Consider the following 26,243-nt stretch of genomic DNA (forward strand, 5'->3'; position numbering starts at 1 on the left):
AAGTGCAGCTGCAGTAAAATTATTTTCGCTCAGCGTTTTGAGCTAAGTGCGCGATTGCTCGAAAGGAGTGCACTTTGATGCCTCGCGGAAAGAGCTCAGATAACTTGAGAAGCAGTTCGCATTTAATATTCTTATCAAACGCGGCTGAATTTCTCGAGTTCTCTTATGCTAGGGCGTGTGTGCATCACTAGTTTGCCACAGAGCCTCATTAGCGGTATACTAAAGTTCTCTAAGAATTGAGAATGAACGCGAGCAAAACAGTCTTTCTTTTCCTTCCGCTTGTTAGCTGGCTGCATTGTTCCAGACAAGTCCATTTGTGCAGCGGCGGGCTCGAGTGACAAGCGTGTCAAAGAAAGCTTACTGCAATCAGCACCGGCAGGAAGCCGGCGAATTTAAAAATTCCAGTTGCGAAAAATCCCGTGTCGCACAAAAGCACTCGTTTGCGTCACGCGCCGCAGCGTGCGCTCTCACACGCTCTGCTTTGCACCGCCACCGCCGCCGCCGCTTCCACTGACGAAAAAAGTAGAAATAAAAAATTGCACGCCGCGAGGTCGTGTGCGAGTAGAGGCTGCTTTGTAGCTGCATCTAGGTCACAGCGTAAAAATTAATGGTCGGATGCAGCAAGCGTTTGTTATTGTTTGCTGTATATGCACCGAGAGCACTGCCCAAGAAGTCTTCTTTGTGGAATGTGCACAGTACCAAAGAGAACTGTGAGCAGGGAAGTGAAAGAGTAGCTGCTTTAAACTTTTCCTTTTTTAAATGGCAATTTATAAACAGTTAAAATTGAAATAAAAATATACAAATGACACAAATATTTTTCGGAATTTAATGATGATCGACTTTTTCTGCAGGTCTGATTTTCTTCTATACGGCAAATGAGCACGAATCACAATATTTGAAGACTTTTTAAGCAAAAATTAACTTTATCTTAAACTTTCTTTCGAGCAAAAACTCGCTTGTGAAGCCTGAGAAACATCTTAAATGTAAGCAAAATAGTTTCTATACTGTCAGTGCTGAATATAAATTTAAATTAAAAAAAGAAATTGCTTTTTAAAAACATGCTTGCTCTAAAATTTTTTAAAAAAAGGTAAATTTTACTCCGGAATGAGACCATTTTAGCTGGCCTTGGTTTTCAATGAGATATTTACGCCTCGCTTCAAATCAAAATATCCTTGTTGTTAACAAATCTCGTATTTTTTAATTTGGATGGTTTTGTAATCGCAATTGGAAACGGATAGTTAAATCGAGTAAGACAATACATTATGTTAAGTCAAAATTATTACAAGAATATTTTTTTTTATCCCGTTGAGTTTTGGGAAAAATCAAAATTCTCTAGTGAATCCATCTGAATTCGATGGTTTAGCCACTTTTAAAAAATGAATTAATTTAAAAAAATTACACAAATAATTGGAAAGAAGTCTAAACTTGTCTGAATCGGCTTTCAAAACCGTCAAGAAACAGCCATTTTTGTCAGTAAACTGTTTTAAAGTTTTCAAACGATATTAAAATGCTGCTATGTGTTTTAAAAATAAATTTAACGTGAAAGTTACTTTTTGCAGAAGAAGCAACTTGTTTATATGTTTTTAATAATTACTATTTTCGGAACACATGATTAATAAATGTATGCATCTGACTGTTTTACACAGCCCTCTGGTTGCGAGGATTATAAGGACACGTCTTTTTGCGCAGCTTTGTTGGCAGCAAGACGCTTGAGAAAGCACGCTCGAGCCGCCTCAAACAAACGGTAGCAGATCTCTTTCTAATTACGGTAGCCGGTTGAGGGAAAAATAAGTCGGCTGAAAATAGCGCAGTGCGTTATGAAATTTCAGGTGAAGCTGCCGAGGCAAACTAGCGAGTGGATGATCCTCTTTAATTTCGAGAAAAATTGCTTTCGGCCTGTCTCAGAATCTCATCTAGAGTCTGGGAAAGGAAATGGTGGAATGCTTTCTTTTTTGTGGGCTTTTAGAGCGGGCTGTGTGTTTGCGCGTGGCTTATATTTTATCTCCCACATCTCCGCCGTTTATACGAAAGATAAATTACTTGCTAAAAGCAAAAATGGCGATATATAAATGTGCGCGGCTTCTTTTTCCAAATATCAAACGAATCTCGTGGCAAGAAACAACAGAGTGCACAGTCACCAAAAGTGCTAAGTTTTATTGCCTGGATTAATTTGAAGAAGTGCTGAAAACCAAAGTCGCGGTAGAAAAGAAAAATTTAACATTTTTTTTACAATTTTTGAGACATAATATTTTCTGTCTCTTCTATGTACTGCAATTAATCGCACTGATTGTTGTTTTCAGTAAATAAATAGGAATATTTTCCCGACCTGAATGCACTGTGCGCTCCTACAAATCCGTAAAATTTGATTTTTTACTACCATCCAGCACAATTAGAAATTAGAAGAAACGGTTGTTAGTTTTAAGTTAAAAATCTTGAAGGTTTTTATCTTGATTTTTTCTCTGATTTGATTTTTTTTAACAAAATTACATTGTTAACTTTTTCATTCAGCGACTGTTAGTGCCAGAGCAAAATAAAATCTTGGAAAAATTGAAAAGCTGATACAAATTGCAATGTTTTTTTCCAGAGAATATTTACCCATCCACAATTGACTGGAAAAGTCGTTTCAAAAATTTACTCAGGCGTGAATCCCACGGATCATGAATATCAGGAAGTAATTCTTTCGCAAATTGTCATCTTTTATCAAACGCTAGTGAATGGTGACATTAGTGGCGAAAAACAAATAATTTCCCGATTTCAAAGCGTGCTGTATTGAGTCTAAAATCAAATAAAAGTAACTTATAAATTGTAAAAATACAGTGACGCCATCTGTTAGCAGCTTCAAACGGTAAAGAATACTCCTAATCAGAATATTTAGCAAGCAATCACTCTTACCGGCAGTTTCCTGAAGTAGAGCTTGTATTCCTCGACGGGCGTGTAGCTTTCCACGGAGAAGGTGATGTTGTAGGTATCTCTGAAGCGTCCGCGCGGGTTGCTGAAAAATTGGGCCTGCGTTGGTCGACCTGGGAATATAAAAAATTAAAATTTATTTTTCGCCTCACTTGGCAGGCGTGTGGTGGGGCTGGCTGCTGTTTGAGATAAATTAAGCGCGTGCACGCAGATAAAAAAGCAAGCAGCGAGAGGAAATATGGCGGGCCGTGCGTGAAATTTTAATCAGCTGCTGCAAGACGAGACGCCGGCGCTAACAGGACGGCTCTCTAATGAATGAATTATCATTAGCAAGGCTTTTAAGACGCTGACTGAAGAGAGAAGTGCTGTTGGCGCGCGCACGAGGCACCGACAAATGGCACACACGGCCTGCTGCTCCGAGAGAGCGAGCATTGAAATGAAAATTTGCCTGTTTGAATGAATAATTGCACCGGCACTTTAATTAGCGAGTCGAAGAAGCAGCAGCTTCTTGCTTTGGTGCACTGACGCGGCAAACAAACACGTGAGCAGCTTGTGTTGCGCATTGCGGTTGTACGTCAAACTGGGAAAATTAATTAAAACGATATCTGACAATGAGGGGAAAATTCGAGAAAATTGTGTTTTCCTCAAAACGGGAAGGTATAATGTGAACCGTTTTGTGAGGCACTGTCTGATTTATTTCGAATTTCCTTATTACACAATTTCCATGTTATTAATTTGAAAATTATGAAAATTCGGCCGCACTTTGCTAGGCACCGTTTGCAAAATTATAATTCAATACAAAATTCAGTGCGGCGAGAGATTAACCATGCAATATTGGTCATTTTTTATTTATTTTCTAGCATTTTTGCCTTTTCTAACTTTCCATATTTATTCCCTAAAATTTATTTACGTATTGAAAAGCAAGAAGAAACAAGTATATATATATAAATTATAATATTCATCTTAATATTTAAGGATATCATACCATATAAATTTTACACAAGCCCCAATTTGCTAGAAGTAGCCTCGAGCAGTTGTTGCTGTTGCAGGCACTCCAATTTTGTGAAATCAGAGGCAACACCTCCCTTGACCCCTGTTCTGTTCTCTGACACTGTTGTTCCAGTGTATTTACACATCAGAGTCTTCAGAAACTATTGCAAGCACAAACAAGCGAGCGAAACCCGCTTTGTGCACACAAACTGCCGTCGGCAGAATCAATTATGATTGGACTGCGAAAGGTCAAAACTAGTTCAAAGCCGGTGGGAGCGGTGCCACGAGTTGGTTCGATCAGCGTTCGAGATGGCGGCCGCAAAAAAGATCTGTTTAAGTCGGCTGGGAATAATAAGAAGAGCAGCGGCGGCAGCGAGTGGATAAATAAAACATGGACCGATGTGGAGAGGTCACGTCTGAGCGTTTGCATGAAGGGAGAGAGGAAAAATTGGCGTGTCCCTCTGAATGAACAATGCGCAGGACGAGATTCTCGTCCCAATATAATGGCTGCATACGGCCGCAAAAATATTTTTTGTGAAGGAAAAATACATTTTAGTGAATAGTTTTGAGCAAAAACCGAATGAAATATTAATTTTTAAGAATTTTGATAACCTTGTTATGTTTTTAAATAGGACAATTAAATTTCTAAAATGAAATAGGAAAGTTTGATTTTCCATTTCCCATCTTCAAAATTATGCTGCTGCCGATCTAGTCTTTATTCCTTTGCTGATAAAATTGGAGTTATTGTAACATCGAACCTTCTGCGGGACAGAGAACCTTTTTGAATTTTTATTTTCGAGAACCACGTCTCACTCAACGCTTGGTTTGGTATTTATTTTGTATTGCTATTTTCTGAAAAATTGAATGATTGTTAACTTAAATTCAGTAACTTGTTCATGCTAAAGGATGAAACAGAATTGATCGGAAACAGTTTTTTTTTCTCAAAAAGGTGGGCGTATTAATATAAAATTACAAAACCCACTGGTCATAGCTTGAAAAAGAGTTTTATTTTTAGATGAACGACCCGAGATTCTCATCTCTCATATAGAAAAGTGTCTGGCGTTAACCCAGTTTTTTCATCGAGCGGAAAGAGAGAGTGTGAGGTGCAGTCGAGGCGAGTTCTCATCAGAGTGTTTGTTTTTGCGATAGAAGACAGTTTTAATTGGAAAGTTGGTGGGCGGAAATGTAAATATTTGCGTCACTACGGAGATGGAAGTGTTCGTTTTCAATTAGAGGCATTTGTTGCGAAAAATTCGAGAAAGGAAGCTTTTGAGAGGCTGTGTGAAGGGCGCCCGCGAGTAAATATAACTCAGAAAGCCACGTTATCTGCAATTGAAATGGACAAAAAGCAGCCTGCCTGGATGAAAAGTTTGCTGGGAAGAAGAAGAAAAAAGAAACAAAGCTTTGTTGGTTTGTCTGCAGAAGTTAGAGACGATTAATTACTTCCAGTTCAAAGGAGGCTTCAATAGCGTCGGCAAGTCGATACTAATTACTCATTCAGCAGCCGATGGCGCCGGCTGCTGAGCTCGACACGCATTTGTCTCTCCGACGGGTGCGTGTATGTACGTATATTTGCTTTTTATCAGCCGGGATCAAGGCAAGGCGGAGAGAAAGCGGGCATTTATTGTGCCATCGGAGCTTGATTAGCATTTAAATTGGAGCAAGGATCATGGCCCCGCTCTTCCGACGCTGTTTCGGTCGCAATTTTTCGCCTGGCGACACAGCGGAAATTAATCTAGAAACTTTGTCCACCTTTATTGAGTTTCTAATGAACAGTTTGGTCCGTCTTGCTATCAATCATTTTCAACGAGGAAAAAAGTGTGCATTCCGCGGAGGCCCATCCAACTGAAAATGTTCCAGTTTAGCGTGCACGCAGGAAAAGTCTGCGTCCCAGCCGCAGCACACAGCGAGATTAGGCGCTTCACTGATTTCCAGTTTGCTCTTCACGTAGAGCAGAGAGGGTTTTCAGTGTGCGCGCGCGATCTTTTAAGGCGTGCAACGCTCCCCAGGGTCTCGAGGACGCCAAATGAAAAACGCTGCCTCAGCTCAAAGCTGGCGAAAAATGATCTCCACACCTCCTGCTCCGCACCAACCGAAAGAATTCTTTGACTAAGGAATTTTCTCTCCGAAACTTTCGATCGAAAAGGAAAAGCGGCTAAAAAACAAAATAAAACTATTTTTAGAGGCATTGTTTCAACTCGTGAAAAAAGGCTAGTGAATTTTAGCCAGGGTTTTTCGGATAAATATTCAACTGAATTGTTCACCTGCGGCTCCTGGACAGGAAAACTTTAATTCAGAAAATTATGCGTATAATGCTCGCTGTTTTTGTTTTGCTCTCGTCTTCAAGCAAATTGGTACTAACCTCCAAAAATAAGGAATTAACGACATTACAAACAAACGAATGGCGACTTTATCTCCCCTTTTAAGCCCCTGATTTTGCGGCGTCTTCTTAAGCCCTGCTTCTGCTTGCGGTATCGCCCTCCAAGACACAGTTTGCGATCGGCTCAATCAAAGCGTGCAACAGGGACACATCTTCTCGGATCCGAGGCTCGTTTATATTTGACGCTGCCGCCAGCATAATTGCAGCCTTCAAATCTGGATTGTCTAGCGGGAGGGCGAAAGGAAGAGAGATATTTCCTCGGCGATATAGCGTGCGCGCGACCCGGAGTGTCCGAATAATATTATTACTGCTGGTGGTGCGTGGCCCGGCCGCAATAATAGGCACTCTAGGGCTGCCGCCTCCGTGATATCTGCGCTCTTTGTGTCTGGAATACGCAATCCGAGTCGGTGGTATTGTAGAGAGCAGCTAGCGATGACCGGTCTTTCATACAAGACTTTGCGCGCGCGACGAGCGAGATTTATTAGAGCCGGCGCGCACAATGGCAATCCGATCGTCTTAACGCCCTCTTTCTCCGACTCCATACCTGCTTACAAGCCTAGAAAATTGATACAATAAAGCGGGCGCCTCAATTTTCCGCGCTACTGAGCCTCAATTGATACGCTGAGATGATTTACTACGTTTAAAAATGGGGATGTGAATCAAAGACGGTTGAATTTTTCTGAGCTGATCATCACGGGACCTTGAATCCATTTGTAAAATACTTAAACACGTTTTAAACAGCTAAAACCGTCTACATCGGCTCAGGAAAAATGAGATAAATCTGATTTTTCTTTGAGAGCTAGTAAAGAGTACAGCACACAAACATATCGGCCAACATTTGTTGTTTTTATTCATTAAGTGAACTTTCCAGCAGGATTCAAGAACAAAGTATAAAAATTATTATTTTCATTGAGCGAGTCAGTTTCGTTTTTAATCAAACAGGCAATTAGCATGAAATGTACAAACTGGAAATCCAACACAACTATAAAAAGTTTACGCGGAAATTGTTGAGTGAAAATCATTAAAAGCAGTAGACATCAGGTTTGAAAACAACAAATGAAAAATGTTTGTCTGAAAATTCAGCATGGAAACGTTTCTAGCGGGAAAGTCTGTTTTATAATACTTCGCGAGCGACAAAAATAGAGCAGGCTGAAAGCGTAGCAGAGGGCGTACGATTTGCGATCAACCCAATTTTTTCCTCGCACTAAATCGTGGTTGGAGAGTTGCTATTTCAATGCCTGTTGTGTCGAGCACAAAAGCTGGTGGATGAATTTAGCAACGCGGGTCGAAAAACCAACCGCTCACTCTCTGCATGAATACGCAATTAGCTAAATGCAGCAGAGACGTGGATGAAATGAAATTTCTCGGATTGCGCAAGCATGCATGTGTTGCGGGATTGCCGCGGCGTGTTTGCATCTCAATTAAGGGCTTGTTTGAACCACTTTTCTTCTTGCAAAAACGGATCTTAATTGGAACAGCCTGCATTAGCATTGCAACGACTTTGGAGACGAGAGTTGTTGTTGGTGTTGTGGACTCATTTGCTCGTAGAACTACGTCTCTATGTTTAAATTGAAAAGTTTTGACTGTTCAAAAAGTGAAAGAGAGGAACAGTCTAATTGGAAAGTTTTTCAAGTTGTCCTGTTTAATCAACTTGATTGACTCTTTTCAATCACTTACTCGGCTGAAAAATTCTGAGAGTTGCTTGCTGTTAACTTTCTCAAAATTCAAATAAAACGCCCTTTTCATTGGAACGAAATATTTTAATGTTTGATGATGTAGAAATAATCAGACTTGTCCTCACGGATTGAAGTTGAGATTTAGCCATTTGCAATCGTCTGAATTTTCACTGATATGTGAAAATTCCACTAAATCGTATAAACGAACAATGAAACAAAACAAAATTCCTCTCAATACGAGTTTGAAAAATATAAAAAAATCCGGTACTTTAATTTAAAAACCAAGCAAACTACAATAAACAATCAAATCTAGTTCTGGCGGTCGGTTTTATGAACATTTTCAATTTTAATATGTATCTGACAAAGAGATAAGAATCTTATTGTTAGGGGAAAACAAAATGTATGTACTAAAGAGCGCAGAAATATTTTTATTCATGACCAAAGCTAGTTAATTCAAAGTCATTTAGCGGTTCATTCTTTGTCGTAACACATTGCGTTAAAAAAGCAGTGCCATAGTGTGAAAGCATCGGAATGGAGCCAAATCCCGATTGGACTCGCGAGCGTAAAAAGTTTTGTCGAGGCGTAAGAGGTAGCAGGCTGCCAAAAAGGCCCCGAGCGCGATGTGAAAGCATAGTGGTAGGTGTGTCTGCGCGTCGACTAACTAAAAGTAAGGAGACTTTTCCGGTGGTACTGTACCTGACAGCTCGAGGTATTGACGACTCTTGCCGAGTGCATTATCAGCGGCGCAGCTGTAGTTTCCAAAGTCGGAGGCGTCCACTTTGCGGATGAAGAGGGTGTGCCTGCTGCCCCTGGATTCTGAATACATTCTTTCCGTTGTGTCCAGGCGCAATGTATCTCGGTACCACAGCACCTGTTCCAGACATAAAGAGCGAATCCATTATTATCTGCCGCCGGAATATATATCCGCCGCTGCTGCGAAAGAGAGAAATAAAGCTGCGAATGAGAGAGAGGGAGGGAGAGAAAGAGAACTCGGCTGGCGTAAACTTTTATCTGCAGGCCGCATTTTTTATACATGCCATTCACACACACTTTTGGCCGCCGCGTAGCCAACTTCGTGACGGAAAGGTCTCTCTCATCACGCGTAATATAATTAGATGCAAACTTTTTCTATTCTCGCACCAAGGCTTAATGCATAATAAGGCTCGTGGGGCGAAATCAGAGCCGCGCACTAGTTGGGACAAAAGTTCACGCACGTCTTTTTTGCCCCCACGCGTGGCTTCATTTAAGGGTTGCTGATATCGGAGGAGCTGTGGAATAGCATGAAACTAATCCTTCTTCAGCAAGTCTAAAAGGCTACGTGATCCAAATGCGAGATGTAATCTCGGCGCACATATCTGCTGCGGGCTTGCTTGCATCCTCAGCTCGCGCACGGCGAGAAAAGAGACCCTTGCGCCGGCCTCGACCCCGCGAGAAAGAAAGATTGATTTTCATATCGTCCGGGTCAAGATTAAGATTCTCGAGCGGCCAACTCGACGAATACCATTTCCATGTTGGAGGTTTCATATTGGCAAACCGTCTTTATAATTAATTTGAGTGTTTTGTGGTCCCTAAGGATTCAGTTTAAGTCAAAATATACCTAGGTAGCACTGAAAACTTTTGAGAAAAGTGGCTTCAAAGTTAGTCTTTCTACTTGAAAAATGTTCTATTTCAACTCACAACTCAAGTTTTCCTAAATAGTGTGATCGTTGGATAAATCTCGACTAGAAGAATCGAATCTGCAGAAAAAATATTGCCAAGTTCTGTAAATTTCGGTAGAAATTTGAATTTCATTTGTTCTATTTTGAATATTGCATATTTATTGTAGAACAAATTGTCAAAACTTAAAATATTTTTCAAAATTTAGGATAATTTTCAATTGTTGCCTGTAATCGATTTTTTCACATCTCTTTTAGTGTAATTAGTGCATTTTTCATTTGAATATTAAATGCACTTTTCATTTGAATATAAAAATGCACCCCATTTACATAAAGATTAGTTGCAAACTCGATTCAGCAAGTTACTCAACAAGATTCATTCTTGGCATGCACAATATTTCCACAAGCACGGATCAAAACTCCCCCTGAATGTTCGTAAGAGAGTACTCTAATTAAAAACTGTGTAATCTTCGAGCTTGGCGCAAAGACATAAAGTTAGCTAAACGTACACAGAGCGAGTAGTCAAAGAGAACGTCGGTTGGCGGCAAGAGCGCGCGCAGTGAGAGAGCGAGGAAAGCTGCTATTTCTGGTTTGTTTGAAATGCGCTCTCATCTCGGCGGTAAGCCTCTTTGCCAGCAGATTTGGGCGTGTATCACAATCGCAATCTGCACATCAAACTCTCCAGAGCTCGGCGGCGCATTTATACGACCGTCTATTGTCATAAGGCTCGGGGAAAGAGAGGCGAATAGAGTGGGAGCAAATAAAGGGTTGAAATTGCCCGGCACCATAATACTATTGGAACATGATGAAAAAAGTATAAAAGCGGGTGGTAATGCCGGGGGAGGTGCAGAAGAAATAAACCCGAACAGGCATGTCTCCAATTCTGGGCCATTGAGCTTTATTGTTGGCCCATAACAATGGTCCGCGAAGTGTGTGATTATTGCCAGCCAGCCCAAGGCCGTGCATACGAAAATCCCGACCCGGAGTGAAGTGCAACTTTGGCGTGCCTTTCCCCCAAGACCCCGAGTGGAAATGGCGCGTGACCTCGCCGCAAAAACACGACATACAGTCCGGCAACGCTCGAAATGCGTCTGCACACGCTTTTAGCCGTCTGCATCGAAACGCGAGACGCCTGAGAAAGCCGCCGACGGAGCAACGAGGCCTAAAATGGGTTGCGTTTCTTTCTTGCGAGCAGGACAGGCACGTGAACATAAGAAGCCAAAAGTCTCAATAGAAGTCTGAATAAAAAGAGAATTCCTAAATATTCCACAGCATGGCACGTGACAACGTAGATTAAATTGCACGTCTATGCAGTTGCTTCTTGTATTTTTTGATCTGTTCGAGTTTTTATTCCAATGATTCGACTGTAAATTTTGTACAGTGAGCAGTAAACCTTGTTAATGGAAAATTGGATCATCATTCGAGAGTAAATGGTTCCGTGCTTTTAATTTGCAGAATCAATCTTCTTTAAAGCGTATATTAAAGCAATATTTATTTGCAAATTTTTCAGAACAAATACATATAAGCTCTATGAATGAGGCACGATTAAAAATTATAATAAGTCACCAAGAGTTGTTTACCATTAGTAGGTATCCGACTATTTTTGCTTATTTTCAAATAGAAACTAAAAAAGTAACAAGTTCTCTACACTTCACGCGCGTGAGGCCATCTGGAAACGCACCAGGGAAAAATCCGGAAATTTGCAAGGAAATGACGGTGGACGCCAGTAAAACAAACGCGTTGTTCGGAACAACCACTGCAGCGCAATAAAACGAGGCGAGGAAAAATTAGCGGACAGATAATAAATTTTACTGCTCGTTCGCCAAGGGATTTGTCGGAAATCTCCCCATATTATATTGCACGTACGTAAACATACACACACGTCTGGCGAATTGTTTATCCTGCAGGCAGCTGCGAATTTATTATATTAGAGTCCATCGGAGACCGGTTTGGTAATAAAACAGCGGCTTAATTAAATACACAAAAAACCAATAGTGTACCTGTATAGTTTATTTCACTGGAGATATTTATTTCCAGCTAACTGATGCATTCGTTTGAATTGCATGTTTTGAAAGAGTGATCACAGGATTAGTTATTTCCTCTGAAATTGCGTTTCAATCGGATTGAACTATTTTATTGAGCTCAACACAGGAGTGTATTTGCGGAATGTATTTTTTCCGTTAGAGAGAAAACAAGATTTATCAATTTGAACACGCAAATTCCGACTAATGAAGATGAACGAGCTCTGCTACAAATAATAAATCCCGCAGCCGCTGACATATCCCGCGGCAGTGGTACTTGGCGACGACGACAATGCTATGCCTTTTATTATATGTCCTCAACTTCTTTCTTTTCCACCCCTGCGAGCTCTCTCACTCCCATGACTGCGGAGGCAAATTTGATGGCTGTGTCTCGCTACTTCCGCTCTGCGGTGGCGCCTCATTTCCTGATTTACAACTATTCTTATAAGCCGTGAGCCGCTCATTAATATTCATAAAAACGCAGCAGAAGGCGCGGTCGGGTTGCGGGCTGGCTGGCTGGCTACGGCTGGCGAAACCGGAGCCTCAAAGTCTCTTTGAGATAAAGACGCCAATTTCGTGCGCACTGCCATTTTTATTTTAATCCATGCGGCAAAGGTATCAATTTGTTTTACTTGGCATGAGATCAAAGGGTTCGCTCTGTGGTTTTTCCATCAAACGCAGCAGCATAAAATATCCAATTACCCCCTTTACTGCCAGACAACGGCCGAACGAACGAGCCTGATCGGCGGCTCTCTCTCTCTCTCTCGCTCTCTCTCTTTGCCCGAACCTAACTCGCTTACTGCCGCTCTTTTGAAAGGGCACGAGTGCGCACGCCGCTTTGAAGAAACTTTGCTGCCGATTTTTCAGCCGCCGATTTTAATCAAAAGCATTCGGTGAATGAGAGCAGCCTGTTACTGCCAAACTTTCGCCTTATTCGCACTTTTTCGCTTCAAAACGCGCGCCCTCTGTGCCTTTTATCAATCATCGCCGCCGCCGCCGCTACAAAGCAGTGCCTCGTGAATATTTCAACAGGGCCCAATTATATCATTTCACTAATGCCACCGGCACTTACCGCACAAAAATCGCATGTTGAACGCTGCAACAGGATAAACAAACAACGAATTACACAGAATTTCCTGCCTCGAGGCTGATTAGTGCGTCATTATTCCATTACAACCCAAATTCCTGCTCTAATTCAACAGGGCTGAACGGGGGAAATAATTGAAAACAGTTGTTGCTGTGCTGCCAATGCTTTATTGTCTGGCCATCGTGGCGCCAACAAATACAGAGAGTGGTTTGGATTTCACCTTTATGGCAGTCGTTTTGGCTTTGTCAACAACGTCTATTGTGCTTTTTCGGGACTTTTTTGTGCGAGAAGAATGTGCTCTAAATTGGGAGCATGACATCATGCGTACAAATCAAGGGCTGCCCAAAAGATTCACAAACAACCCTTGCGCGCTCTGCACCTAAATGGCTTGAACTTGCAGATAATTCGTTTAATAATGTAAAGGGGCAGGTAGCTTTGTCGATAAACGAGGATGTGCGTGCGGAAATTTTTGATTGAAATAATTTAATCAGATTCATTAGTTAAAAATAAAAATTTTCCTTCCTCACTTTGGCAGTTTTACAAGGGACGTGTTAGGGGGATTTGTCCATTCAGATTTTCTGAGTTAACGTACAAAAAGCAGGAGATCTAACATGATTTTTGCTTTGAGGAAAATGTTTGAAATTATTTCTCCTACCGTGTTGTCGATTTTTGCAGTTGTATTAGTTTAGCTTTTCGGAACGAGGAAAACTGCTAACAATTTTAGAGAAAAACAGAGTCCTTTCTGCTCTTAAATATGTATGCGTCCATTTTGATTTAAGATTTAGCGTTTATGAAATTTACACAGCCTAGAAAAAACCTTGGGAACAAAATTTGAAATTTTAAATGTCAAAATGGATCCATGTTAATCGATGCATCTCATCAATTAGAGCTTAAAAACAAATAAAATACCTAAATTGAATTTTAGAATCATATTCAGCATTTTTTAAATTCAATTTCTAAGTATTTAATGATTTGAAATCATAGCGTAGAACTTAGACTCCTAAAATGCACATTGAATAATTATTATTACGCCTTGATTGAAAATAAAATCAATAGAAAACTGGCAGCAGCTGCCTCTGCTTTTCAAATGCAGTTCAAGGCGGCATATGAAGTAATCCATTCGTGAGTTATTGCCTTCCAGCTTCGGCTTTAAACGCGGTAAAGAGCCTTACCAGCAAGCACGTCTGCTGAGAAAGCGACAATTACATACCTCTTAATTAGAAAGAAGGAAACGGCAGTGCGGAGATTGCCTCTGCAGCCAACGCGATAATTAGCTACCCTCGTAAACACACGTACGTATTTACATGCACACGCAGCGGACGCAAAGCCACCGCGCCGGGGGCAAAAGGATCGTTCACCCCTGCTGCGTGGAAAGTGCACATTTGCCTAGGAAAAATGGCACACCGCAAAACTCAGGCGCGTTAACGGCCACGCTGACAGCGGCGGGACTTTGCAGTTTGCCGCTAATTAAAAAGTGTTTGCGGCTGATAATGCACAGAATAAATATGCTAATTAGGCGGAAAGGTTATGGCGTCCGGGCATGCCAGCCTGACTTGTGCAAGAATAATGAGTGCATTATTTCATTCCTGCTTCCGTCACCGGGTATGAGTGTCTGTTTGAATTTGTCGTGCAACGAGTTTTTGACACGACAAGCCGCAGATACCGCGTCATTCTTTATTTGACGTTCGCATGAAAGAGCGGGGTCGCTGGTTTTTCCATCGAGGCCATAAGCCATAATATTTAAATTTTCGGTCCGATCGAGTCCACAAACATGTAGACACAACTCGCGTAACTTTTGAAGTGGTATGTTATTTGCAAAGTTTTCGAATAAACAAGCGGATATTTGACCCAGATTCCGCGAATTCCTCGGGGTGTATAATATGTGTCGCGAGTTGCCAGCGAAATTCGCCATTTTAATCTGACGCACCACAAATCATGAGTGGCGCTGTACATTAAAGCCTTCCGAAAGCTGAAATCCTCATTCTCTCCGAAACGGAATTTATTGCAAATTGGCTGCAACTCGTGCAGGCCTCGATCTCCCCGTCCGGCGCTGCATTTACATATTATTCAGCAGGAAAATCCAGGCGGAAGCGAAATTCCATTCCGTTCTCGCTCGGCGCAAACGGCCAAAGTTGTCGGTCTGAGTCCACGGGAGAAGAAACTAGCGAGTTAGTTGTGCGACGCCGGGAGATGCAAATAATTTCGCCGCGCCTCCCATTTGCATTCGCTTGCACCAACATAATAATAATAATACAAAACAGCAGCAGAAGCAACAACAACAGCCTGAAGAAGGGCAGTTTAGCCACTGGTGCGGTGGCGTTGAACCGCAAACATAGAGGGTTGCCACGTCCCACTGAAAACGCGTTTGTCTTCTCTTAATTTAATTTTGAATAGAAGGGAGCAGTGTGATGTAAATAGTTAAAATTATTAAATTGTTTTTAGCTATTAATGTGATCAAGGTTTTGCAGATTTGTTAGTCTGTTTTTTTTCACGTGTGATTGGAAAAAATAGCGAGAAAATTTCGGTTGTTTAAAACAATTGAAAATTTTGGATTATTTACCCAAATTTCCCTTAAAAATTACGAAAATATACACGTATATTAAAAGATTGAAGACTATAGGTTCGTAAATAACGTCTCTTTTTTATTTTTCAACCGTGGAAAAATGGCATTATTCCAAAAACTTCCCTTTTTCTAAACCCTGGATGCGAAAAAAGTAATTTCATTTTTTCACCAATTTCATCGGGTAAAAATGGACCCTGGCAACCTTGAAAAATTAACTCCCTTCATGAGGGAAATGCGGCATGCATCCCTGGAGTGCCCAAAGAGACTTCATTAAGTTTCGAAAATTCCCCAACGCTGGATTACCCATTCTTTAAAGCCGGGTTTTGTGGCAACCCTGAGCGCGGCAGTAATTTTGAGAAATGTAGCGTGTGAGGGAGGGAGGGAGAGATACATACATATTATTATTAACTAACTCCCCGCGTGGTCGGCGGATAATAATGTCTGCGTCGCCTCTTCTTTCGGCACAAAAGGCAAACTACATGGGGCACGGTTGCGCAATTGCAGCGTCGTCGCCTCGCCGGCCGGCACCCCTTGAGAAGGGCAATTATTCAGGCAAGGTAATGGCGCAACATCGCCACCACTGACAGACCGGTCGCAGCCAGGGGAGCGCTAAATTCAATTAGACCCAACGCTCTATCTCGCACACACACATACACGCGTACGGACAAAATCCCCACAGCCACCGTGCGTGCGGACTGACTAACGTTTTTCGGCTCCGCCAGATGCCGGATTTTACTTTTTAAAAGGGACAACGTGCCGACCAACCAGCAGGTTCGATTTTCAGTTCTGGTGCTCGGTGGGATTCTCGGAAAGACCGAGGTGTTGAAATATGCGTTGGCATAAAGGCTCAATGCTTGTTTGCCTCATGGCGAGCAATCACTTAATTAGAAGGTTCAAAATGGCTTCGTTGATTTAATAGAAATTTAAAAACTCCATAAAGTATGATGGCAAAATAGAAACAGTTTTTAAGTATTCGTTCTAAAAATTAATTTTGAATATTTGATTGGTTCGTAAAAAATAAAATAATTTAAAAAATTTGGTCAGACGTAACTGATGGTTGGCAGGAAAAATTAACGGTTTCAATTTTGATAATCGAAACCAAAATAATTCTTGTTAATCCAGTTGTGTTTAAAATTTCAATCCCACCGTGTGGGTTCAGGCAACAAAATGAGGTAATTTTGTAATTCCGTAAAAACTGCTAGCATGGGTAGATATCGAATTTGTTGTCCATTAAACAAGTCAACAGAGTGCCTCTTACACACAACATTCCACCCATGCACCGATCCGGCTACTCGCCAATTTCTGTGTGTCCAGAAGCACTCGGCGCTCGCTCTCGTGAATAAAATGTGCCCGATTGATTTTTGGCCTGGGGCTTTCAGCGACGCTGGCTCGGTTCAAAGGACGTGTCCGCCGCCCCCATAAATAGAACGCGGCTCTCTTTCGCTCCACGGCAGCAGAAAAATCCCTTTTTTGATCCTTCTGCTGCAAATCCAAACCATTCATTACCTGGCAGCATGCGCCATTGCTCGGCAAAAAAAGAAACAATTTCCACGAGCACCTCTCGCTCGCTGGCTCTTTGGAACAGCTACTCAGCAAATAAATGCACACGCGGAGCGGAGCAGTCTCGTGCGTGTTTCTTTCATTTCCAAGTGCTCCCTCGCGAGAGGGAAGAAAAGAAAAGAAAGAAGAGGCTCTGCTTTTCTTGCCTAGGTCGCAGCCAACCAGGTACGATGTGTGACACGGACAATAATACGGCCGGGAGTGTGGGAAGCTTTTTATAGTTTTTACGCAGTGCTTCCCGGTTTCTGTTGAATTTCCAGAATAATGTAATTCGAGTGCAGGGGATGACATTTTTTATAACTAACACCCTGATTGAAATTTCCTTTTAACCCCAACATCCTCACATGTTCTTTTTTACTCGGATGTCACCCAGCGGAAAAATCCTTGACCTGAACTGTGCAGCTAGAACACGCACTGCATTCTCCACTCACTCACTCAGCGTTTTCCACCCCTGGCCGCTATAAATAGGCACATGCATTATGATTGCCGTGACGACTCCCTGACACATTGTTCACGATCTGGGACACGATCCTGCGCGAGATGTGGCTTTTATCGCTGAAAAGTCACGGAGCAATCTGTCTCCTCCGCTCGCCAGAGTGTATTTCCTGCCATACTTATATAGAGTATGAACGTAGTGCGCGCAGATATTGCTCCCGAGGGCTTTGAATTTTTCAAATTAAACTGCTCTCCTCTCATTGTCAGAGATAGTCTCTTCTGGCATCCAGATTATTGTTACAACTTTTAGCTGTCACATAAAACGTGTCGGATGCTCTCCGATTACTAAAAGCAGTGAGAGAGGTGAACGGACGAGAAGATGAGAAATATTTATGATGCGCCACTGTGTTGCTGAAGAGACAAATAGTGCCGTGTTTGAATTTCCCGATCAATGTCAATTCTGTCGAGTCACCTTGATTTCTCCTGAAAATTGCTTGGCAACCAGGAAATGGGGAGTTTGCATTCGGATCGCAGGGTTTGCCAGTTTTTCTACTGGCTGTTTTTTTTTTCAAAACGAGGGAATTTCTTGCAATGTGAGAATCCAAGTCGAGTGCGGGCTGATGTGCGCCTACGTTTGACTCTTCTGCATAGCAATGACGAGTCCATTCGGATTTGGGAGGGTTGCGAAAGAGGTTAAACACGCTTCTTGCTGGTTTGCACCTTTCCAACATGCGTAATCAATTACACGGAATGAATGTCTAGCGTTGTCATAAAAGACCCCGGTGCGGGGGCAGTAGTACGAGCTTATTCTTTTCTGATCTGGGGAAAAAACTTAAATTCACTCTACAATCCATGAAAATAAGTAATTTTGAAAGAATTCAGACAAGATTTGAAAAGTTCGCGAAATGGATTCCAATTAAATCATAATAATTTTTCCATTCGAGCTACAAATTATTCCAAAAAACTAATTTATTTCATACTTCGCACTCTCTGCGTGCTCACATTCATGAAATGCCTGAGTAGATTTTTGGGATATAACACTTATGTTAAGAAGTCTGGTCATAACAGTCATGGATATTTCTGGAGAGAAACACTGAACACAGTAATTTTTTCGATTGTCCACCCTTCTGCCAATGAATGAACTCTTTATTATTTTTGATTCGCGTCTACTATCACAATCAGTTCCAAAGCTGTACTATAGCTTCAGCACAGTTTGATTACGGTTCACCTTTTGAGTTGACGCAGGTGCAAAAAAATGCAACTTCCGCGGCTGGGCAAACACCGTTCTTTGATGGCAAAACACACATCTGGAGGGGCAAGAAAGCAAACACCTGTCAATCGCAGCAGTTGCTCCGCTGGCAGCGCTAATGCAGTGAGTTTAGCGTGCATTGTTGCAAACCTACACGTGAGTGTGTGTCAAATTCAGGCGCTGGTCGGGTCGGTTTGCTCGTCCGAAATCACGATAAAAGCGGCCAGCGTCTGCAGTGCTGGCAATCCGTGCTCCATTAATTTGCATACAGTAGGCAGGACTTTGCGATGGAATAATCGCCACGTAATTGTGGAAACCGCAGCTGACCATTTGGACGCACATGCGGCTGCGAGACTGGCTCCGGTCTCGTTTATTTAAGTAGACCGTGCGTATGCATGAGGGCAGGACGAAATTTCACCCGCGGTCCTCCGGGGCCTTCCGAGGTGCGTTTTGATGACGGAGGCGGCCATGTTAATTCCCCGCCCCCTGGCCGTGTAATAGAAAGGGAAGGAAGGTGTAAAATTTTTATTATTCAACGAGACGAACGCCGAGCTTTTACGGCCGTTAATAATGCATAGGTAATTTTTTCGTAATATCCTCCGCCACCCACCCCTCGCACCGGGTGTAAAATTTTATTGCGCCCTTTAATTTACGAGACATAAAACGGCGCGACTAACAGATTTTAATACACTCGCCGTGTTTCCGGATGATAATAAAGAGAGGAGCAACTTTTTAATTTGAGACGTCATGTCAGAAGCGCGAAATTGGTCACAAGAGCTCGCAATTCAAGAAGGTGTCACCGAATTCGAGCATCCCCTGAAATTTATTCAGGAAGACGACTGTTTTTGTCTTCCGCCGAGTGCGATTGACAAGTTGCCCGACAAATAATATTAAGGAGAAAAAATATTCCGCCAGCAGCGGCAAGTGATTTGACAAACAAAAACTTGAGTAGTTGTAAATTGGCTTGGCGGGAGTAAATCTGGCGCGCGCGAAGACAAAAAGAGGCGCCGGAGAGGCATGGTTTTGCATATTGATAGGGCGACATTGTTGCTGCTACACCGTTAATTATCGCCGCCCCACGGACCAACTAATGAGTGAGGAAGGAGCGAGTGCGTCTTGACGATCGATCCGCCCGCCCGCTCGCCCGCCTGCCGCTGCCACCGCTCCATCTTCATCTCGAGTGCGGCGCCCGGTGCCTCCTTTACGCCAACCGCAAACCGGTGAAATGAAACAATTTTCCTTCCTCCACGTGCACGCAGCCTAATTAATTTGTCGAAATCTGAGCACGCAAGAGGCGATCATCTGTCAATGCAGCCCGAAACTGCCGCTAATGGGTACGTGCGTGGCTTTTCGTTTCACAGTCGAGGGAAACTTACTGCGCTCGAGGGTACCTTAATTGGCATTGTATAGGACTGCGAGTTTGGTTTTAAAGAGTAACGGACTTAAAATCCGCACGATTCATGAAAATTCAAGCTTTCCAATGCTTAAATTCAGCTTAAATGTTCAAGTCTTTGAAATTGAATAATTCATTTTTAACGGATTTAAAATAGATTTCCTGAAATAATTTTAACAATATATCATTTGACAAAACGACAAGAGCTTTTTGACGAAAACCTAAAGCATTTTTCAATATTAAACACAGAATCAGTTGTTCCAATAAAATACATTTTTAAGATTCTTGGAAAATTGTCTCAATTCGTCAACTCCCCTCAGAAAAATAAAAATGTTACCATGTAACTTATCTGGATGTTAATTAAAATCTCTTTTAAGTATTTCCATTCCAAGGGTTAAAAAAGTTGAACGTTTTTTGCGATCTTTTTGATCCGCAGTGTGCCGTGTGAGTTAATAATTCACTTATTATCAAGCTGAAAAGTGACCCGCCGCCTCACGCACGTTGGAACAATCCAAAATGAGAAGCTAAAGCCTCTTAAAAGAGCCTCTCCAGCACAAGTGCAAACTTCCATCAGAGGTGTCACGCGTAAGGAGGAAAAATAGGCGCGCACACACTCCTAATCGTCCGCCAGCAACTACTCCCTCTTTACGACCAACAACTTTAGGGCAGTGCGTGCGTGCGGCTTAATTAAACACAGTGTCGAATTAAAATTCGACACTGCTATCCTCGGGTCGGCTAGCAAAATTTGTCAAACAATTAGGATTCACAAGCCAGGATAGATAAGATGTTATCTTTTCGAATAAGTTAAAAATAGCGTGAATATTAATGCATGAATTTAACGTTGAGAATTGCGCTAAAGCCGAAATTTAAAAAAAAAATGGATGCGAAATCGGCTAGTTTTTCACAATTTGTTTTACAATGTGCAATAATCGAAAGAGGATCTTACTTCAATTAAAATTACAATTTTACCATTTTTTTTTAGAAATTTATAACACTTGCTTAAATATATTTTCTTGGCAGATTTCGATTCCGCTCGTCGAGATCTATCCAAAGGTGTTTACAATTTTATGGGGAGACTCTTTGTTGGGAAATAAAATAAGATTTCGAATAAGTAGACAGAGTCCTCACTATTTGAAAAGCATGATAACATTTTCATGGCAATTTTCTTAAATAAATTACCAAGGTAAATTTTGGCTTTCACTGGATACTTAGGGATTAGTTCATGCACTGGCAACAAGGATTTTCTGGTTTTTATTTTTGCAGTAAAATTTAAAAAAATAATATGAGAAAATGAAACTCCTGCATTTATTTGTTCTTTAATTTTGAAGTTTTCAAGAAATTTAAATTTTTTAAAGCGAATTCTGGTCCTGAATTTTTTACGCAATTTTGGGGGAAAGGTTTGCTGTATATTGTGCCAGCATCTCCCTCTTTGGCGCACACACTCACGTTGGTCGCAGCATATTATTCGGCCCGGGGGCCTCAATGCATACAAAAAGCAGGCCTCTAATAATGCCAGTTGTTCCAGTAGCAGTAGTTACACTGCTAAATTAATCATAAAACACCATCCAGTGCATTATTAAGCAGTGAGAGGAGAGAGAGCCTGTCTCCTCGCCGCGGGCCATTTCCTCTCTCCGCCGCTGCCGCCGCCGTCTGTGCCGTGTGTGCCGGGCCCCTCGGTGCGAGATGTGCACCTTTTGCTTTCCAAACTTTGAATATTATTATCACGGCCTGCTGGCCGGATTTTACTGCTGATGCAGCGAATCCGTTCGGGTCACTGCTTCCGGCACACGCGCTCGCACCTGGATCCGGCCTAATTGGGTTGCGGAGACAGGTTTTTATGCACGCTCTCGCTCGCTTCGCCGTGCATTCGATTTCAAATTAGCTTTTTTAGAAACATCACAGTCGGCAAAACACGAGACGTGATGATGTTTCACAGATGGCTTGTTTTTGCTGTTTGCTGATGCGGCCAATCAGCTCGCAACTCAAATTTCAGTTGGAAAATGAAAGAAGCTTCTCAACTGACACTGCGAATGTTTCCATGAAACGATCGATGGTTGCTGGTTTTGGCCAAAAGCAGGCAGGAAAACTCATTTTATGGTCTAATCAGATGGAAAATGGTTCAAATTAGGCACGGGAACATAAATAATTAAAAATTAGCTTCAATTGAGATTTGATAATGATGCCTGAGAACAGTTTAAGAGAGATTTAGAACCAATCAATTTAATTTCTACATGTTGTATACAATTAGGAATATTTTTTTCGATTTCTTTCTTGAGTTACCTCTTTGGGAAAGACCAATAACTACTGCTAAAAATTGGTGATTGAAAGAGGACATTTGTAAATCATCATTTTCCAGTTTTGTGCTCACGACAGTTACAGAGGACTTTTTTCAATAATGCCAGAAATGACTCGTCTCATCAAATAAATATTATCTAACACAATGGTTCATTAAAATTGCAAATTATAAATTTTTACTTTTTGTTCATTCTATTCAAAGCTCCACAAATTGCTGAAATGGATAGTTCTGGTAAAATAATACACGTTTTCAGTGCAGAAAATAATCCTGGTTCTGCTTAATTGAGGACGAGGAGCAAATTGTAACGTAATACCATTCACATCTCGTGTGTTAGCGTGGTAGCAAAAGTTCCATTTGCCGCTTCAGGAGGGAATTGATATAATATTCTCGCAGAATTAGAGCCGGGCGCTAGACAAAGAGCGGGTATGCAACGCGGCACGAAGGTCTGTCCAACATGTTGCCTACCTGGGCCCACGCGCGCGTCTAAAAGCCGGTGGGACCCTGTGTGCGTGTAAATCACGCCGGCAAATTATTTAGTCTAGCATTTCGAGTCCCCGGAGTGCTAAATTTAAATTTGGACACCTGGTAGGGCGGAATCGAGTTCGGCTGGACCGTGGGGGAATTGAGGCGGTGGCCGAGGGCGGGGGTCCGCCGAGCCGGAAATCAAAATCCATCCGAGACAATTCGTTAGCCGCGCCGGGATTGATGACGCGGCCGGCCGACGCAAAAAGTGACGTTTTTCCCGAGATGAAAGCCACTCTGATAAGTGAAAGGAAACAGCGGAAAACTAATCGGTCAACGCGGCCGTTGCGTCAGACGACCACGGCCGCTAATGGCCTCGGCGATTTATTTCCACCAGATATTACATACACATATATACAGCGAAAGCCGCTCATTTCTTGCGCCCTGTTTTTATTTGCATCCGGGGGAAATGCGTTTGCGGAAAAAAAGAGGAATGGCTGCCGCGGAAAGGACGCCTTGGGTGCTTTTGGTGGCACGACAAAATTCATAATTGAGCACGGCATAATGACGGCTGAGCATGTTATATACTGGGGTGGATTTTTTGTCTGCCACAAAGAAGGGAGCGATTTTTTATTTATCAGACAGTAAGGCGCATTTTTCAGGACTTTCTCATTCCCATTTCTGCTCCCATTTACATAAAATTCATCTGACTTACAAGGAAACTCTCAGTATTCTACATTTTTACAAGAATTGGTGATCTCATTGGATTTGTGTAGCCAGGCGTGATGCTGAAGATTGCCAATTAGATAATTCAGCGTTGCAAGGAGGTTGAAAGTAGCTTGCAAAATTTTCTATGGGGTTTTCATGTTTTATTAAAATTTATGAAACATAACTAACGAAAAGTTGGAATTTAATTAGTTTATTTTTGCTTCTTTAAGATAACAATGCAATTTGATTGTCAACCTACTAATCAGTTAATAAAATTTGGATCAATGAACAACCATGCTCGCGTTATTTGCCATTTTCCTAGAAATTAACTCTGATGACTTTTCTAGACACATATTTGTCTCGGGTACGAAAAGTGTCTTTAAAAATAGATTTTGGAACAGTTGCCACGATAAATTCCATTATAATTTTTCTCCTGTTGGAACACCATAGCTCATCGGTGATCAAAGTTTACAATGACGGAATGTGCTCTAGTTTAATTAATTCCCCACCAACTTAAACGAAGCGTCTTGAGAGTTTCCTTATTAAAAATACCATTTAAATTACAATTCATTTCCAATAGCACAGGAGCTTTTGAAACTTAATTCCTCCTGCCAAGCTAAAATCGATTGATGAAGAGGAGCTGCCTTAATAAATTAATTTAATCTCTTGAGAGATTCATGACGTCGGCTCCGTTCAAGTATGCAAGTTGAAAGGGCTATTTGACTTTGAAGGCAACATCATATACTCTTTTCCAGTCGGCGGGCCTTTTTTGTTATGTGGCGCGGTTTCATATATATTTTTTTCTTCACTTGGCTCTCGACGGGGCAAGAGCGACGTCGACCTTCCTCCCACTGCCAGACGTTAAGAGAGTTTTGAGAAGAGTGGCACTTACCTCAGCAGGTGGTTCGGCATGGACGATGCAGACTAATTGGGCCTCGTATCCCTCGCCGGAATGGACCCAATTACGCTCCACCTCGATCTCGGGCGCATCTGTAACACGAGAGGGAGATGAGGGGGTTATCCTCGGCTGGAAGCGTCCGAAGTGGCGGGCGCGATTTCTCATTCTGATAAAAGTGACGCCCGCACGACAGGCAGCTTGCAAAAAATGGCAAATTGCCTTGCAGCCCCAGCAGCGTCGTCGTGCACCGGCGAGGAAATATGGTTTTCGAATCGAGAATGCTGCGTTGAAAATGGGACGGAGCGTCTTGAAGCGGAAGACAAATGAATTTGCATCCGCAAGAGTGCTATCTGCCAGATTGGATTCCGGTTTTGGTAAAAGAAGTATTTTATTAGAAAAATTACAAAAACACTTTTGAGATGCCTGACATGTTTTTGTACCTTTATATTAGGATGAGGAATAAAAAATAAATCAATAGCTATTATTCTTTTCATATGCAGAATTTCACAAGTTGAAATAGATTTAGAATATAGGATGGAATTTTAGGCTCGTGATTTTTGTGACCCAAACAGACGTGAGATTCCATTATAAAAGTTCCAAATTTGTATCAAGGATCATGATTTTTAATTTTTTTAACCCATACGTAATATGGTCGGTTAATATATATATTTTTCCTTTTGGGATCAAATGTTTCAGGCAATAATTTATGTTTAATCTAAATAAAAAGCACTGCCGACTTTTCGGCCTTATTAAAAAAGCCAGGCCTCCCTATAAAAAACCCCGCGGCTGTTTTCTGGCTCCTCGTCCGCTGATTTACAGAACAATAAATTAATTTGCCAGCGTGCCGCGGGGAACAATAAATCGCGACTGCGGCAGCGCTTTAATCCGCACGTTCGGATCTCGCAGCAAGTTAATTAGCCGCCTGCCATAATTCTTTATGGAAGTTTAAATATTGTAATTGCCGGCCGAGAACACGCATTCAGCGAAGAGAGCGACGTAACTAACTAACTAACTAACTAACTGCGTAATCCAGCCGCTCGCGTAATCTGCGTGGGCGCCGCCGCACCAAAGAAATAATTCATACCCAAACCGAGAGAGAACGAGAACACACACACACACACACATACACACACTCTCTCGCGTACATACATGCCACCGGTTGGAGGCATATAATAAAAGACAAATGATTGCAGGCAGAACAATAAATTTAATCCGGCCGGCTTTCCCTCATTCTTTCCCGGCCGGGCGTTGTGTGACGCAGTAATGCACTGACAAAATAACTAACCCGGCTGCTGCGGCTGCAGAGCGGGAGGCGAGCAGATAACCAACCACGTCTGTTTTGTCACACGCGCGGCGCCAAAATCAGTGGCGTGCTGAACCTCTCAAATCAAGAATCTTAATTTTGTGAAAGTATGTATAAAATTGTTAAATTTAATCAGGAGTAGAGATAATTGGAAATTTTGAAAGTATGCCTTTGTGCTGAATTTTTCCATTGACTCTTGATGGACAGCTTTTTTAATCTTGATGTACAAATTGTTATTTTTTAACCACTACTCAGCACATCCCGTGCCTCCCCACGTCCCCACACCGAGGACATTTATTGAAACGCTACATATTCGTTCCTAATGCCACTGGAATTACTAATTAATTTAATGAAGATAGAAAAACAATTCATTTCAGTCTGATTGTAATTTTATTTTGTATTTTCTGTGCGGAAGTTGTGCCACTGGCGCAAACCCGCCCAGCGACGAAACCAAAAACTAGGGACGTTTACGTGCTTTTCATTTATGCTTGCTCGACTTAATCTGACTCCCCGTTCTGATCAACTGTTGCTGATTAACAGACCCTCCCTTCCAAGCTACAGATTAGTGCTGCGTTAGGGGACTGTATTTATTATTTTTAAAAGTGATTACGACTTCCTAGAGCCGCTATACTGAACATGATAAAAAATGAAAAACATATT

At 41.9% G+C, this 26,243-nt stretch overlaps 1 protein-coding gene across 2 annotated transcripts in view; it reads right to left on the reverse strand.

Moving 5' to 3' along the window:
• The window catches only part of LOC135942096 (protein amalgam), a 200,174-nt gene that overhangs the window by 4,608 nt on the left and 169,323 nt on the right, over window positions 1-26,243 (reverse strand). For both annotated transcript variants that reach the window (XM_065488039.1, XM_065488038.1), the window contains exons 6-8: window positions 24,275-24,372; window positions 8,650-8,824; window positions 2,893-3,020 (exon numbers count right to left, since the gene is read on the reverse strand). In XM_065488039.1, the coding sequence (XP_065344111.1) occupies window positions 2,893-3,020; window positions 8,650-8,824; window positions 24,275-24,372 (401 nt within the window). The remainder of the gene's footprint in view (window positions 1-2,892; window positions 3,021-8,649; window positions 8,825-24,274; window positions 24,373-26,243) is intronic.

This window comes from Cloeon dipterum, chromosome 4 (assembly GCF_949628265.1).
Source record: "Cloeon dipterum chromosome 4, ieCloDipt1.1, whole genome shotgun sequence".
NCBI lineage: Eukaryota > Metazoa > Arthropoda > Insecta > Ephemeroptera > Baetidae > Cloeon > Cloeon dipterum.